The sequence below is a fragment of the Podarcis muralis genome, chromosome 4, assembly GCF_964188315.1.
Source record: "Podarcis muralis chromosome 4, rPodMur119.hap1.1, whole genome shotgun sequence".
Classification (NCBI taxonomy): domain Eukaryota; kingdom Metazoa; phylum Chordata; class Lepidosauria; order Squamata; family Lacertidae; genus Podarcis; species Podarcis muralis.
The window spans coordinates 22,594,857-22,612,566 of record NC_135658.1 but is presented as its reverse complement, the minus strand read 5'-3'; the positions used below and the strand labels follow the sequence as shown (position 1 = coordinate 22,612,566).

The 17,710-nt window shown below is 43.9% G+C and overlaps 1 protein-coding gene across 1 annotated transcript in view; it reads left to right on the top strand.

Annotated features, from left to right (window-relative positions):
- Positions 1–17,710, top strand: part of GUCY1A2 (guanylate cyclase 1 soluble subunit alpha 2) — a 150,831-nt gene that overhangs the window by 61,626 nt on the left and 71,495 nt on the right. The window contains exon 5 of the mRNA XM_028726190.2: positions 13,979–14,464. Coding sequence (XP_028582023.2) covers positions 13,979–14,464 — 486 coding nt within the window. The remainder of the gene's footprint in view (positions 1–13,978; positions 14,465–17,710) is intronic.

The following is a 17,710-nucleotide window of genomic DNA, read 5'->3' as shown; positions in this document are numbered from 1 at the left end:
GCCCCTTGAGAGCCCGCTTGCTGATCACTGCAGACTGCTGTGTGTGACTAGAACTTTTCCAATCTGCTCACCGCACCACAAATGCAATGCTTTCCAGCAGAATCAATTTGCACTTTCAGCTGCCAGTTAGCAGGTCATGCACCTACATATGACTATTTACAGTGGTACCTCAGGTTAAGTACTTAATTCGTTCCGGAGGTCCGTTCTTAACCTGAAACCGTTCTTAACCTGAAGCACCACTTTAGCTAATGGGGCCTCCTGCTGCCGCCACGCCGCTGGAGCACGATTTCTGTTCTCATCCTGAAGCAAAGTTCTTAACTTGAAGCACTATTTCTGGGTTTGCGGAGTCTGTAGCCTGAAGCGTATGTAACCCGAGGTACCACTGTACATGTTTGTGTCCTATGCTTCCTCCAAGGATCTCAGGGCAACGTAGTGTACATGGTTCTGCTCTCCACCTTCTCACAACAACCTTGCAAGGTAGGTTATATGGACAGGGTTAGTTCATCCAGTAACCTGGATGGGGATCTGAACTTGGGTCTCCCCGGTCCAGCACTCATCACCACCACACCACATTGCCATACCTCCAACATCCCACTGATCAGAATTGGGATGCTTGTTTTTTGCTCCGCTGCTCTGGTACAAACGAGTTCATTTGCGCAAGACCCAAAAATGAGCGTCTTTTGGTCTGGTGCTCTGGTGGAAGACAGAAGGCTCATGCTAGACCCAAAACCAGGACATTCTGTGATCCAATCAGAAGCTGCAATGACTTCTGTAGTTCCAGGATGTCCCGCTCAAATTGGGACAGTTGATGGGTATGCATTGCCGTAATGTATGAAATGGGCTCATGATTTTGTGGATATAATCCCTGGAGACAAGTCTAACAAGGTGATGAGAGAGGAATTTGGGGCTGGTGCAGAGGTGCTCCAATTTTTACTCGGGTGGGGGAGAGCTGAGCTAGACCTGGGGAAAAGTGGGTGTTGGCCAATGGTTATACTGGTATCTCAGTGGTCTCCTGCTTGGCCCTGTCTTTGAAATCCTCTTTTAGGATGGTCACTTTAAGATGCATGCAGTTCAAATGGTTACTGGACAGTCTCTACGCAAGAAAATAAATGCATACAAATTTTACATTGAGAAAGATAATGAAGAAAGCATTTGAATCTTCTTGGCCATTCAATTGCAGGAGCCTTGTTCCCCCCTTCATTCAGAAGAGTGACTTAGCAGTATGAAATGGAATATATTATGCTTTCATGGGTAACATTTATTTGACAAAGGCATGGTTAGAGTCCCTGAGCCAGTGCAAAATGCAAAACAGTTGCTTTGAACTAACTCAGTTGCTGAATCACCTTTCTCTTCCTACACAGTGGACAAGATGCTAGAGAAAGGGCAGGAAAACAGTGGTTGGATCTGATGGGAGTTGTAATCTGCCAACATCTGGAGGGCCACTGGTTCCTCATCCTGTACAAGAGCCCATGGAGGTGGTGGCAAATTTTTATAAGAGCTTCCTCTCATTTATAAGCACAGTAAATTTATCAATACACATTGTCAACAATGGCTGGCTTTCGATTGGCAGGGACAAACTCCTTTAGGATTTAGACCCTGAGATGAAAGAACCATCCACCGTTTTACATTTGCCCAGCGTACCTTGAAACCAATTTGTTTACCCTGTTCTCTGAGTAATGTGATGTTACCTGAGCTGAAGACCCTTTATTGAGATGTAATGAGTGCCGAGGTTCCTCAATTCGCGGCACTAATAAAAGCACTCCTCCGAGCAACACTCGGAGCTTCACATCTCTTTGTGGTATTAATTTAACAAACGGTGAGGCTGCATTGCTTCAGGAAAGATCCTGCGGCTAATTTGGTTGTAAAACTGGAAATGCACAAATCTCTGTGCATGAATAAATAAGTTTAAGTGTGCATTTAAAATAATAATAATTCTGCTTAACCTTTTCTGCATAGTTATTGTTGTTGTTGTTTAGTCGTTTAGTCGTGTCCGACTCTTCGTGACCCCATGGACCAGAGCACGCCAGGCACTTCTGTCTTCCACTGCCTCCCGCAGTTTGGTCAAACTCATGCTGGTAGCTTCGAGAACACTGTCCAACCATCTCGTCCTCTGTCGTCCCCTTCTCCTTGTGCCGTCAATCTTTCTCAACATCAGGGTCTTTTCCAGGGAGTCTTCTCTTCTCATGAGGTGGCCAAAGTATTGGAGCCTCAGCTTCACGATCTGTCCTTCCAGTGAGCACTCAGGGCTGATTTCCTTCAGAATGGAGAGGTTTGATCTTCTTGCAGTCCATGGGACTCTCAAGAGTCTCCTCCAGCACCATAATTCAAAAGCATCAATTCTTCAGTGATCAGCCTTCTTTATGGTCCAGCTCTCACTTCCATACATCACTATTGGGAAAACCATAGCTTTAACTATACGGACCTTTGTTGGCAAGGTGATACAGCATTATATCTAGCAGGAGGCAGTACTTCATCATTGTGAAACTTCTCTCTTCTGCTACACGTTGCCCTGTCTCTAGATTTCACAGCCCCCTCAGCAAGTTACACATCCCATCTGCACTATACACTTATCACTTCTGTCAAATAGCCATGGCTTCCCTGGAAAAATCCTGGGAACCACAGTTTGTTAAAAGGTGTTGATAGTTGTTAGGAGATCCTTGTTCTCCCAACAGAGCTGCACTTCTCAGAGTTGTACAACAATTCCCCTGTCTAGAGAACTCTGGGAATTGCAGCTCTGAGAAGGGAATAGAACTTTCTTAACAACTCTCTGCACCCTTAACAAGCTACAGTTCCCAGGGTTCTTTGTGAGAAGCCATGATGGTTTTTAAAGTGGTGTGATACTGCTGTATGAAACACTACACTGATTCTCTGAGGAAAAAAAGTTAACTCTCTTTTCAGTTTGCTAAAAGTTCATTTTCTGGGTTTTCTGGAGGTGAAATGACACTTTCAGGGACTTTTGAAAAATTCAGGGATACCACCAAAAATGGTTTGTTCCATTTTTGACAAGGAAAGGAAGAAGAATTTTACGCAAAGACTTGCACGAAGACTACTATGTGTCATAAAGAGAAGCTGTTGCAGTCTTCAAGCTTCAGTTTTGGGTGGACTTTTTAAAAAAGATTTCTTATTAAATAATTCATAAGAAGCTGCAAGGGCTTTGATGCCGCCTGGGTCTGATTTAATCACAAGTAAAAATAGAATGGTTTGCCTGAACAAAATCACAAATCTCAGCTTTTGAGACTTGGGCATGAATTATTCCTACTAGTGCATTTCTGGCATTTATTGTAAAATAATCTCTTGCAGGAAGTATGCCGATATTTCTGAAATTGAATCTGGAGGAATAGGTGTGCAGTATTCTGTTTCCCTTGAATACTGATTATTTGTCGTAGGGAGAATGGAAAGATGCAGTGCCAGAAAAGTCAAGACTACATAGGCATATCAGTACTAAAGCCTTGGAGAAAATCTGCTTTTTTACCATATCAGATAATATGTCCAGCTGGCATCAAAACATGTGATTTAACAACACAGTTGCAGCATAGTGGTCAATCTGAAACTTACAAAGTCCTTACTTTGTTTCTTACCCTTGCCACAAAGAGGTGGTCTTAGGAAAGCCACATTCTGCAATGTTTTGCAGATGAGAATGGGTAAAGACTTAGTTGTGTACTTGTACTCTGTCCTGACATCAGCACTCAGGGAAAGGGAAACCCACGGACCTCCAGATTTTGTTGGACTCCCAACTCCTATCAGTCCCAGTCAGTATGGACAATTGTCAATGGTGATGGGAGCTGTAGTTCAACAACATCTGTAGTTGTAGTTCAACAATATCTGACGGGCCACGGGGTCCCTATCACTGCCCTAAGTTTCTTCCCTGCTAAAAGCTCTTATCTGACTGCTGCATACTATATTAATTTACTCACTATAGTAGAATGTCCTGACCTGATTTCTAAATTGGATGTGGTTGTAAACTTACATTAAGTGTTACCTTACTAACACACACACACACACACACACACACACTGTTCAATCTCACTATGGTTCTTGTAGTACTTTTTATAGAATACCTACATCTCTGAAAACCTTCTGCAGTATTTACTGCTAGACCTTATCACATAGCAAGGGATTTCAGTAAATCAGCAATGGGTGTCAAGGCAATTGGAAGTTGTGTTTTTTTTCTTTTTACTGCAGGTAGATTTCATACCTATAATGAAGTGAAATATAAAATAATAAAAAAATAAAATAAAAAATTCCCCTGCTGTGCTTTCAGTATTTCTGATTTATTTATTTGACTTATTTATTTACTGCTTTTGTATCCCAGCTTTTTCTCAAAGAAGCTCAAGGTGGCATACGTGGTTCTTTACCTCATTTAATCCCCACAACATCCCTGTTGGGTAGGCTAGGTTGAGAGGCAGTGACTGACTACAAGGTCACCCAGTGAGCTTCATGACCCTAGTCTGACACTTAATAATAATAATAATAATAATAATAATAATAATAATAATAATAATTTATACCCCACCCATCTGGCCAGGTGTCCCCAGCCACTCTGGGCAGCTTCCAACAAGGTATTAAAATACAATAGCCTATTAAACATTAAAAGCTTCCCTAAAGAGGGCTGCCTTCAGATGTCTTCTAAAAGTTTGGTAGTTGTTCTTCTCTTTGACATCTGGTGGGCAGGCGTTCCACAGGGCGGGTGCCACTACTGAGAAGGCCCTCTGCCTGGTTCCCTGTAACTTGGCTTCTCGCAGTGAGGGAATTGCCAGAAGGCCCTCGGTGCTGGACCTCAGTGTCCGGGTAGAACGATGGGGGTGGAGATGCTCCTTCAGATATAACTCTAACCACTGTACAGGACAATTTGCAAAATCCTTATCTGAAGGAATCGTGACACAATTTCTAGAATTTTCAATCAATTGTAAAAGGGTTTTCCCAACCTAAGATGAATGGTGTGCCAGTTTGTATTGCAGGCTTGGCTGCAAGAATATATGAGAACTTTCTGTGGTCTCATGCAGGAAGAAGCAATATCTGCCATAAGGATCTCTTTGCAAAGGAGGGAGCTCAGGAAGATAGTTATTAGGAACATGATCTTGCCTCAGGGCCTGGTATTGGCCCAGGGGAGTAGGACAGCAGGAGCTACCAGGAACACAGGTGGCGTGTGGGTTAAAGAAACACATGGAGCATAAGTCACTGTTGATTCTCCTTTAAAAAAAAAAACCCTGCCAAATTCCAAAAGCAAAATTTATCGGATTATATCAATGATGATGGGAAAGTTAACTGTATTTAAAGCAGCCATACTGATGTCATAAGAGAGCCATCTGAGTGAAGCTGTTATCTCAGAGCTGCTTCACAAGTGACAATTTGCTCTACGACAGGAGTTGGGAAGATCTGTGGTCCTCTCATCATTGTTGGACTCCCATCTCTCATCTTCCTCGGCCAGGATGGCTAGTGGGCAAGGATTATGGGAGTTGTAGTCTGGAGGGCCACAGCTTCCAGACAACAGTAACAAAGGACTAGTCTAAAACAACAGCACAGCACACGCAGCTAGCACTAGGCCTCTTCTTTCCGAATTGTGCAGTGCTGTATCTGGTCTCCACACAATAGATAGCTGTCTTTCATACCCTGGACCCACTTTAATCCCAAATATGCATTTGGGGACCCATTTCTTAACCTTTTACCCATATATTTTGGGGTAGCGCTCCTGTTACGACCCACCTTGGATCAGTCCTCACCAACTGAGGACCAGGGCAGTAGACAACCAGCTTCTCAGGGACTGGTTCCTCCTTCCTGTAAAGAGTTTATGCTTTTGCTACTGCTCTAGAGTGGGGAGAATTCTTTTACTGCCTCCTCAGCCAGTGCTATTTTTCTAGAAAAAGAGGTGCCAGAACTCACCATGAACACCTCCCTTGTTTTCTTATCATGGCAATGGCGCCCGCCTGAGAGGTGCCAGAACTGAGTTCTGGTGAGTTCTGGCTGGAAAAAAGCCCTGTCTCCACTCCAGTGTGGGAAAAGGCACATACATGCACAGCAGCACTGGCACACACAGTACTTTCTCTCCCCACCCCTCAAAAGGAAAAGTTCCTCTCCTGTTAACTGAAAGCCCTGCTGGTTGAAGCTGTTGGAGACACACTCATCCACCCACCCCAGTTCCCTGTAAAAACTTTTGTTGCCATAGCTGCTGTTGCTGTGGAAGAAGCAGGAGGTTGCTTCTCTCCCCACCACCACCTAAAAAAGCAGCTCGTGTGCCCCAGTGTTAGAGTAAGGCAGCACACAGTGCTTCATACAAAGGGAAAGAACAGAAGAGGTAAACCAGGCAAGTTTGGAAGAGCAGTTATGTATCTGGCCTAAAGTGGCTCATTGTAGTGGTAATGATGCGGGTGGCGCTGTGGTCTAAACCACTGAGCCTCTTGGGCTTGCCGATCAGAAGGTTAGCAGTTTGAATCCCCGCGACGGGGTGAGCTTCCGTTGCTCTGTTCATAGCTGTCAAGTTTTCCCTTTTCTTGTGAGGAATCCTATTCGAAATAAGGGAATTTCCCTTGGAAAAAAGGAAAAGTTGACAGCTATGGCTCTGTCCTAGCTCCTGCCAACCTGCCAGTTTGAAAACATACCAGTGCAAGTAGATAAATAGGTACCATTGTGGTGGGAAGGTAAATGGTATTTCTGTGCGCTTTGGCACTTGTCACGGTCCTCCATGCACCAGTAGCAGTTTAGTCATGCTGGCTACATGACCCTGAAAGCTGTCTGTGGACAAATGTCGGCTCCCTCGGCCTGAAAGCAAGATGAGCACCGCAACCCCATAGTTGCCTTTGACTGGACTTAACCGTCCAGGGGTCCTTTACCTTTTTTAAAAAAATGATGGGAGGGTTGAACAGCTAATCATCTACCACAGCACAGTTCCAGAATTATTGAGAGAACAGTGCTGTTGATCTGTGCTTGGATGGCTTCAAGTAGAAAGCTCCAAAGTTTGCTACAAGCAACCACTATGAAAAGCTGGACTCGCAGCCGAAGCAGGAGGCAGGTGGGACAGGAATGCAACAGGTTGGGAGATACTGGGTTCTCAGGGGTAAATGAGAGAGCAAGTGGTGTTACCGCCCTAGAAAAATGTGAAAGCAACCACAGTTAATGTGCCAGCAAAATGGCATTTGCCACTTCCAGGAGTTGCCCCATCGGCCCAGTCCTCCTAGCTTTCTAGACCAAGGAGCAATAAGACAGGTGGTTGACCAAACTCCCTCAAGCATTTTGTCCATGTCCTCGAGCCACAGTCATGGCAACTGATCCCAAACAACTAGACCAGACAGAACTCTAGTTGTTAGGGCAGCACTCATGGAGCTACAGTTCCCAGAATTCTTTGCTGTTAAAGTGGTATAAGTGCTTTAAATGAATGGTGCAGGTGCAACCATACTGAGATTAGGGCATCGACAAAGAGTCAGGCATCCATCAGATTTTTATAATAAAATATTATTGTGTATATAAAAAGTTAATCTTTTTTTAAAAAAATCCACAAATCCAAGTTTCCAAATGGAAAACTATCTCAGCAAGGATGGGGTTGAGTTAGATTCCCCCCTCCCTCCTATTGTGCTATTTTTGTTGTTGAGAGGGATTGTTATTTTATTTATTTTATTTTATTTTATTTCAGCATCCCTCTTCTAGCTGAAGTGATACGCCACCTCTTCATTCTCCCCCAAGTGTATATGATCCAGGCAGGCAGTTCTTTTTTCCTTATTACACGAAGAGTTGGGAAATAGCTCCTGTATTTGGACTAATGTCTTATTCAGCCTCGAGGTTCTCGTGAATGTGCTCAAGCTGCTGCATTCTTTATTAGATGCCGTATTCCGTGCTCTGAAACACGATAAGGGGCCTGCATCTTTTCAGAACCCCTGCTTGAAAATCCATTTTCAGAAAGCCAAGCAGGGGTCTGTTTTGTGGGTGCTGCATCACCGGGAAGGCAACCTTTGTCGGCTAATTGGCTCTGCGGTACTTTAATGGGTGTGTTCTTTTATCTTCCGCGTTTATCTTCTTTCCACAGCAAATTGGCTGACGTTTATCAATCCCGTATGTCTCCTCCCTCTCCCTTAATAACAGCTGCTTGCCTTCCTGACGCTGTTCTCTTGCATCGCAGATAAATCAAAAAGGCTAAATTTGCTGTCTTGGGGGTTGGAAGGCTGTTGCACATTGCATAACACCCTGGAGACTTCTATAAATAACTTGAAATTTGTAACGGTAGCTTTTCTGCGGCGAGGAATAATGTCTCTTGACAATTCACTCGGCTGGAAGCTCAAATGGGGGAAGATCAGACAAAAGGTGACACCTTTTTATAGTGGGGTGGGGGAGAGACCACCAAGAATCTTTATGCCCCCCTATTAAGCTCACTGCACAAGGTCCTAATCATAGGATCAAAACTGCTGCTTAGCTCTGTTGCCATGTTCATTGCAATGTTCAGGTATGTTACTGGGTTTTAACACATCAACAGTCTTCTAGGGCCAAGATAGCATAGTGCCTTCCAGGTAGCAGTGGGGAGAAATGTGATTTAGTGTGTATTTAAAGGGGTGCCTGCCTAGTTTGCAAGGGAATGGCAACATAGTTGTCCTTCCTAATTTGCTCTTCTCCATATTTTACAATGTAGTACTCCAGGCAAGGGATGCTTACAGAAATACATATGCTACGATTGATTGTACACAAAAATGTATAGATTGGTTAAAATAAAATGCATTGCTTTAAGGGAAATTGAAAAAAATGTGCATATAGGGCGTGTATATTAGGAGAAAATCACACTAAAAAGCTGGTGAGTTTTGATGAGGATTTAAGAAAATACATGCAAACTGACATGGGAATGTGGAGAACTGGACTTTAGACTAGAAAAATTAGAAACTGAGCAAAACCAAAATTATAATTTATTGCATTTATATCCCACCTTTTTTCTCCAAAGACCTCAAGGTGGTCCCATGGTTCTGCATGTCTTCATTTAATCCTCACAACAACCCTGTGAGGTAGATTAGGCTGAGATGCAGTGACTGGCCCAAGGTCACCCAGCGAGCTTCATGGATGAGTGGGGATTTGAACTCTGCCTTCCCAGGTCCTAGTCCATTACTCTAACAGTTCTGCCACACTAGCAGATTTGTTCATCCCTACCTACAGATATTGTTGAACTGTCATCAGCCAAAGCCAGGATGGCCAGTGGTCAGGAATGATGGAAATCGTGGTCCAACAACTTCTGAAGGTCTACAGGTTCCCTAGGTTCCCAATATCTGCTGTAGGGTTTCATGGGAGTCCCTATTCAGCTCTATCATGCTTGGTGTAGTGTCGGGCTTTTAAGGGATTATCATATTTAATATATAGGGCTGTAATATCCTTGGAGGTAGAAGTGAAAGTCTCCTATCATGAACTCCTATCATGAATCCTACTCCTGGTCCCCCGAGTTTGGACTACATTTAGACCCAAGGCTCTAGGATTGTCAAAGCTATCTCCTATGAATTCCTCCTTCATGCTGTATCTGAGTCCAAGCTGATGATGATTGATTGGTTAGCCACCTTTTACCCTAAGATGCTAGGGCAGGGTACAACAATTTAAAATACATTAAGAACAAATTTTTTTGATCACTGCAGATGGTGACAGCAGCCACGAAATTAAAAGACGCCTGCTCCCTGGGAGAAAGGCAATGGCAAACCTAGACAGCATATTAAAAAGCAGAGACGTCACCTTGCCAACAAAGGTCCGTATAGTTAAAGCTATGGTTTTCCCAGTAGTGATGTATGGAAGTGAGAGCTGGACCATAAAGAAGGCTGATCACCGAAGAATTATGCTTTTGAATTATGGTGCTGGAGGAGACTCTTGAGAGTCCCATGGACTGCAAGATCAAACCTCTCCATTCTGAAGGAAATCAGCCCTGAGTGCTCACTGGAAGGACAGATCGTGAAGGTGAGGCTCCAGTACTTTGGCCACCTCATGAGAAGAGAAGACTCCCTGGGAAAGACCCTGATGTTGGGAAAGATGGAGGGCACAAGGAGAAGGGAATGACAGAGGATGAGATGGTTGGACAGTGTTCTTGAAGCGACAAACATGAGTCTGACCAAACTGCGGGAGGCAGTGGAAGACAGGGGTGCCTGGCGTGCTCTGGTCCATGAGGTCACAAAGAGTCAGACACGACTAAACGACTAAACAACAACAACAACAAGAAGAACAAATTTAAAAGCAAAGAGCAATTTTCCATACAAATGACCCAATGTGTCAAGCTAGAGATGCCCATTTCAGGTGCTTACAGATATACTGTGTGCAAAGGGCATGATGAAAATACTCTGTAGTGCTATCTTAACAACTGTTATTAGTAATAAGTTTAGATGGCCCTTAACATACACTGAAGGTCAGCTATTGCTTACTCTCAAATTAGGGGTGAGGTTATTACGTGGGTGTAAGGATGATGACTGCAAATGTTTGAAAACCAGGACCTGATGCTAGAGAAGGCTGGAACACATTGGCATCAAATGAAAGGCTTGTTCTCACAAGGCACATAAAATCACTTTAAGCTGGGGCGGACCTTTTTCAGCCTGAGGACCATGTTTCATTCAGGGCAACCTTCTGGTGGCCACATTTGGGTTGGACAACCTTCCGGGTGCAGCCAAAGTGGATGGAGCAATGAATTTTACTTTTTCCACAGTAGGCTAGTTCCGATACATACAGAGCTCTGTAACCTCCAGTAAGGTGAGCAAGAGGTATTATCAGAGTTCAAGTGCACATTGCAGCCGGGCTGTGAAGTGGGAATGGTGACGTCTGAGGCCTAGAGAAAAGTTGTGTGGCTAAGGAGGAGGGAGGGGGAGAGAGAGAGAGTCCCAAGGCCCCGAAAGAATTCTGCAGAGCTGTATTGAGTGCATGGGGGTTGCAGTTATCCATTCCTGCCTTAAATGGTTGCTCCACCATCACTTAAGAGATTCAAGCAGTTGCCTTTATTGAGAGAGAACGAACTCATTTCCTCCTTGACCTTACATTGGTCTCAGAGTAGGAGGAGAGTTAATTCACTGGGTCCATATCTACCCAGCAGTTTAGGAGTCGACGTAAGACATTTAAATCATAATAATTCCAGAATATTGTGACAAAGCAGTCCTACACATGTTTATAGTGCATTGCCTAACAAGGTATTTTCTAAATATGAAGGTTCCTCCCCAATATAATTGAACAAGTTAACTTTGTGAACGTCTCAAGAATTTAAATGATTGTATTCCCCCATCACACTTTGAATTTTGTCTCTTTCTATTTGATTCCCTTTTCCCTAAATTACTTTTTGTGAGCCTCTCAGTCCTTTGGGATTTGATTTCATGCTGGGAACAATTTTGCAGTGTTATAGTCAAGAACCAGAAAAAAAACCCTGTGAGGACAAACTCTTGTGGAGCAAATGTTCACAGTTACCAGAGTTAATAAGATCTCTAGTTCCAGGTTGACAGAAGATGTTGCAAGTGCAACTTTTATGACACAACTAAATTTATTATTAAAAATCTGTTTCTGTACAGGGAACACTACCTTTACAGCTTGTTTCTCTTACGCTGTTTCCTACCTTGCACACTGAAGCTGTAATAATAATAATAAGCAGAAGAGTGGCAGCTAAAAAATAAATACATAAATCATGTTAATACTGTATTAAGTAAAATAATAATGATAATTGTTGTTGTTGTTTAGTTGTTTAGTCATGTCCGACTCTTCGTGACCCCATGGACCAGAGCATGCAAGGCACTCCTGTCTTCCACTGCCTCCCGCAGTTTGGTCAAACTCATGCTGGTAGCTTCGAGAACACTGTCCAACCATCCTGTCCTCTGTCATCCCCTTCTCCTTGTGCCCTCCATTTCCCCCATCATCAGGGTCTTTTCCAGGGAGTCTTTTCTTCTCATTAGGTGGCCAAAGTATTGGAGTCTTAGCTTCAGGATCTGTCCTTCCAGTGAGCACTCAGGGCTGATTTCCTTCAGAATGGTTAGGTTTGATATTCTTGCAGTCCATGGGGCTCTATACTAATTAGTATTAGTATAATACTGATAATACTAATACTAATTAGTATAATACTAATACCCTTTGGCACATGAACAGGGCTGGCCAGGTTTCTCCTCCAACATCCTATTAGTGAGTGTCTGCCATGGACTTTGCAGTGGCATGCCGATAACTGAATCCTAGATGTATGTTATCAAAACCAAATGAATGTAAAAATCTTTTAAAGTAGCAGCAGTTTTTCTGCATGAAGCAACAAAACACGAGTAAGCATGGGAGAGACATCAAAACCCAGATTGCAAAATTGCTGAGCAAGATTCTTCTGTTCTGCAGAGTTTAAACGTTCTCCTGATGTGCCCTTTTCAACTTATTTACAGATCATGTACGATATGGTTTTTAAAATAAAAATGAGGTGAGCATTTTAGTATCTTGGTGTGCCAACAGCTGCTACATCCAGGACCACCTACATGCAGTTATGCTGGATATGCTCTTTACTCCCAGCAGATGGGATTAGGAGGACAGTGTGTGAATCAGCCCTCCATCTGGGGATCCCGCTTTCAGTCAGCAGGCAATTGCGCTTTCGGGGTGACCCTGTGGCCTAGCACGTCTCTCTCTAACTACATCTTTACATTAAAAAAACAACTTACAAAAACTTATTAATTCCCTTGCAACTTTTGATAGAATCCCTACTTAATCTGCAATTTTCATTGCGTATTTTCTTTCTCTGTGTTTTCTTTGTTTATTATTTTTTTTTTTTGGGGGGGGGTTGTCTTCTGGTGTAATATATCAGCATTCTTGAGCATTGTCAGTAGTCCTGAGAATTAGCTACCAGGAAGATCTATATACAGTCGTACCTTGGGTCCTGAATGCCTTGCGAGTCGAACGTTTTTGCCCCTGAACGCCGCAAACCAGGAAGTGAGTGTTCCGGTTTGCGAACACTCTTTGGAACCTGAATGTCCCACATGGCTTCCATGGCTTCAGATTGGCTGCAAGCCGTGCCTTGGTTTCTGAATGTTTTGGAAGTCAAACACACTTCCGGAATGGATTCCGTTCGAGAACCAAGATACGACTGTACAGACTTTAGATATACAGAGAATGTATAATGGGCAAATTAGTTGAACCTGTAAGCTGATGTTTATATGTATTACCTGGTGTTAATGTTATAAGATGAACCTTGGAAATAGAGCCCTCTCAAACAGTGGCTGGTTGGGTGGCGTACTCTTCTTCTCTGGAGGTATTTAAGTAGATGCTTGGATGTTCATCTGTCAGGGATTCTGCAATTCCATCCTGCACTGAGCAGGGATATGATGACCTCCCAAGATACTTTGTAACTGTAGTTCTGTGCATCTTAGGAAGCACCTTAAAATTCTCATTTGGACCTTTGACAGGTTTGAAAGCTTGCTTTGAGATTTCTAGCCATGCATAATTGCTAATATATATATATATCAATCAATCTTTATTATGGTCCAGAGACCCAACAAATCATTACAAAGCAATGCACAATTCAGACAGCCTACCTCCAGGTTAAACAAGCATTTTGTTCAGACTTAAAGATAGGGATCATTGGTTCTTGCAACCACCGATAAAAACTGCTAATGTTCTAGCGTTTGTCTGGTCTTCCAATAGGAACCTGACACAGTGAGCCTCTGATTTTCCCGGGAAAGGTACCAGCAAGGGTAATATCCGTTCAGCCCTGGCTTGCTCATATTTCGCACAGTGCAGCAAAATATGTTTTATAGAATCAATGTCTTGAGCACACGAGCAAAGTCTCTCCTGGTAGGGAATTCCTCTTAACCTGCCATCCAACACTGCAGAAGGAAAGACGTTTAGTCTGGCTTTGGTGAATAATTTGGTACTGTCAGGTTTTTAATGTAAGTTGTTAACTTAAAGACATGCCCATATTGTACTCCTACTGCCAGCGGACTACAGACTGTGTATGATCGAGATCGCAAGTCACTGTGTGCATTATTCCATAATCTTTGATATATTGATATATATATTATTACTACATTTGTGTACTTTGCAGGTGATGGAAATCAAAGGACAAATGATTCACGTCCCGGAATCAAACTCCATTTTGTTTTTGGGCTCTCCTTGTGTGGACAAGCTGGATGAGCTGATGGGCCGAGGCCTCCACCTTTCAGACATACCAATTCACGATGCCACCCGCGACGTCATCCTCGTCGGGGAGCAGGCCAAAGCCCAGGACGGCTTGAAGAAACGGATGGACAAGCTGAAGGCAACGCTGGAGCAAACCCATCAAGCCCTGGAAGAAGAGAAGAAGAAAACGGTGGATCTCCTTATTTCCATCTTCCCGGAAGAAGTGGCTCAGCAGCTGTGGCAAGGGCAGCAAGTTCAGGCCAGGAAGTTCGACGATGTCACCATGCTCTTTTCTGACATAGTTGGCTTCACGGCGGTCTGCGCCCAGTGCACTCCCATGCAGGTGATCAGCATGCTCAACGAGCTCTACACGCGATTTGACCATCAGTGTGGATTCCTGGATATCTATAAGGTAACACCCTTCAGCTCCCTCTGGCCCTATTGAACTCCTCTAGACCAGTGTTCCCCAACCTTGGGCCTCCAGCTGTTTTTGGACTACAACTCCCATCATCCCTCGCTAGCAAGACCAGTGGTCAAGGATGATGGGAATTGTAGTCCAAAAACAGCTGGAGGCCCAAGGTTGGGGAACACTGCTCTAGACAATAGCCTAGTAAGGATATTGCTTTCTCAGTAAAATAAATAAAGGTTGGTCTAGATGACTGTTGGTTATATGGTGATCACTGGGCAGTTGACTTGGGGTGTACGGGACAATTTTGGGATGGTATGAGCTGGTGGAATAAGCAATCGTATTTCTACTGATAGAATTGTTACTCACTCTCGCTGCAGATTGAGATTGGAACGAGGGGTCAGAGATTGTGGCAACTTTGAACTTAATAGGCTAAATGCTGGGAAGATTTGTGGAGCTACAGTGGTGCCTCGCAAGACGAAATTAATTCGTTCTGCGAGGTTTTTCGTCTTGTGAATTTTTCGTCTTGTGAAGCACGGTTTCCTGGGTATTAACGGTTTTAAGAAAAAGGAAACAAACTTGCAAGACGTTTTCGTCTTGTGAAGCAAGCCCATAGGGAAATTCGTCTTGCGAAGCAACTCAAAAAACGAAAAACTCTTTCGCCTTGCGAGGCATTCGTCTTGCAAGGTACCACTGTATATGGCACTTACTTATGAAACCATCAGTTGTGAAGGCATGGAAGAAGGAAATGTTGAGAGAGGCTGTGTTTGGGGTGCTGGTTATATACCGTATTTTTTGCTCTCTAGGACACACTTTTCCCCCTCCAAAAATTAAGGGGAAATGTGTGTGCATCCTATGGAGCGAATGCAGGCTCCTTGGCTTCAGCAATAGCAACGCAAAGCCTCCGGAGCGCAGAGGGAGCGCTCCCTCCATGCTCCGGAGGCTTCGCGTTGCTTTCGCTGAAGCCTGGAGAGCGAGAGGGGTCGGTGCGCACCAGGCTTCAGGGATAGCCACTTGAATCCTTTGGAGCACAGTGGGAACTCGCGCTGAGCTCCAAAGGCTTTGGGTTCCTTTTGCTGAAGCCGGGAGAGCAAGACTCTCCTGGCTTCAGCAGAGAGGGAGAGCTGTGCAGCGCCCCTTCAGTCAAGCGGGAGGAGAAATGGAAGGGGCTCCATTTCTCCCTCCACTTCGCTGAAGGGGCACTGCGCAGAGAGGGGGAGAATTTTTTTTCTTGTTCTACCCCTCTAAAACAAGGTGTGGCCTATGGTCGGGTGCATCCTATAGAGTGAAAAATATGGTACATGTGAGGTGGAAGTGTTCAAGTCCATTGTTTTTCAGTGGCAGGAGCCCTCATGGGAGTTGATAAGAGACAGTTTTCTTAAGGCAGTCCTCTTTGGAGGAAAGAGGACTGTAGACTTGTACCATCTTCTGTTTATTTAATACATATGTTGAGCTGGTAGTAGTGGGGTACTTAACAATCGTGTAACTACATCTGTTCAGCCATCTCAAAATCCAGCCAGCTTTCAGTACAGAAAAAAATTAGCTTGTCTCATCCCTCAAAAAAAAAAAAAAAAGAAAAGAAAAAGAAAGATCCAAGTCATAGCAGGCAAATGTTTTTCACCCCACCCCCAAACTTTCCAGGTGATTGTTATTTCTAAGTACCTGACAGCTTGATGCAAAGAATTTCTCGCTGTAGATAATTATCCATCAATCAGCTTCCTTTGTCCGTAGTTCCAGCATGCTTAAGAGGCAAGGAAATTCCTTCAAGGTTTGCATGATAGGGGGGAAAAATGATTGTAAACCAATTGAGGATGAGCCTTGCCATATTTTAAGATATTATAATTTAAAATATTTGGATGTTGCCTTCTAAGTACCCAGTCCAACATAAACAGGATCGGAGGGATTTGAGGAGGCTGTTTAAAGGAGGTAAACCTTTTTTTTTCTGGCTCCAAAGGGCCACACTTTGAACACTACATAAAAATAAATAAATCACAAGCTATCCGCTCCCTTCATCCCCAAACCGCACTGAAGCTTAATTGCATTCTGTTTACATCCTTGCCGTATGGTGTTTTTTATTTCCCACAGCTGTAGTTGAGCCTCCCTAATCCATATTCATGCAGGGAGTTTCTTGAACAGAAAACCAAGGTTTTATCGTTCTAGTGACGGCGAACAGCGAAGGCCACTGGCATTTCTCTCTCTGCTATGGATGGCCACATTTATCAGTGGCTGCCTGACTGGACCCCAAATCACTGTAAATAATCCATTTGCTGCTATCCATCACTCTCTGCAGCCTCACCTTGAAAACTTGTGCTGTCCTTCAGGTTTTGGTGTCTTCTGCTTTGCAATGTGCTTTGTTTAAGGCACTGTGCAAGGTAATGCTTAAATCTAGCAAGCTTGTCTTAAGCTTGTGTTAGGATCACTCAGGGCTCTGGTTCCAGCGAAGCATCAATCTCATGAGTTCCCATAGGGAGTTCCTGGTGCCAATCATGTGAACGAATGAAAGGACTGTGAGCTTGAAATTGCTGCATTTCACTTCAAAACCGGGGGGGGGGGGAGTGGAGGGATGGCATAGAAACAGACATTTGCTTGACACACCACCTCTTTGATCGTTTTCACAGCTCGGGTTCACTTGTGGGATCAACTCTTTGGTCTCTGATGAAGAGATTGCAGTAAAGTTTCTTCCAGAAGGGCCAATGGTTTATGGCAGAAAGTGGATGGGATCCAAGAAAAGCATGTAAAGAATTAGGTGGGGTTGCATTTCTCAAAAATTGGCAGCTCTGCACTGCCTGACAAGCCACTTCTGAAACAGAGGGAATTTTCAAAAAACAGTCATTGATGTGGGCCAGAGGGCTCTGCTATTTCATTCCCAGTCATGAACTGGGGTGCCAGCTGCTGCTACTGTGATGAATGCTGGGGTGTGGTAGGACCTGTTATTCTTACAATATCACTAGATGATAATTTTAGCATTTCTGTCTTGCATGCCATTTTTAAATTCGCTTTTACTTGATTTTACCTCCTTTTAAAAAGGTAAAGGGACCCCGACCATTAGGTCCAGTCGTAACCGACTCTGGGGTTGCATGCTCATCTCACTCTATAAGCCGAGGGAGCCGGTGTTTGTCCACAGACAGCTTCCAGGTCATGTATCCAGCATGACTAAGTCGCTTCTGGCGAACCAGAGCAGCGCACGGAAACACCGTTTACCTTCCCGCTGGAGCGGTACCTATTTATCTACTTGCACTTTGACGTGCTTTC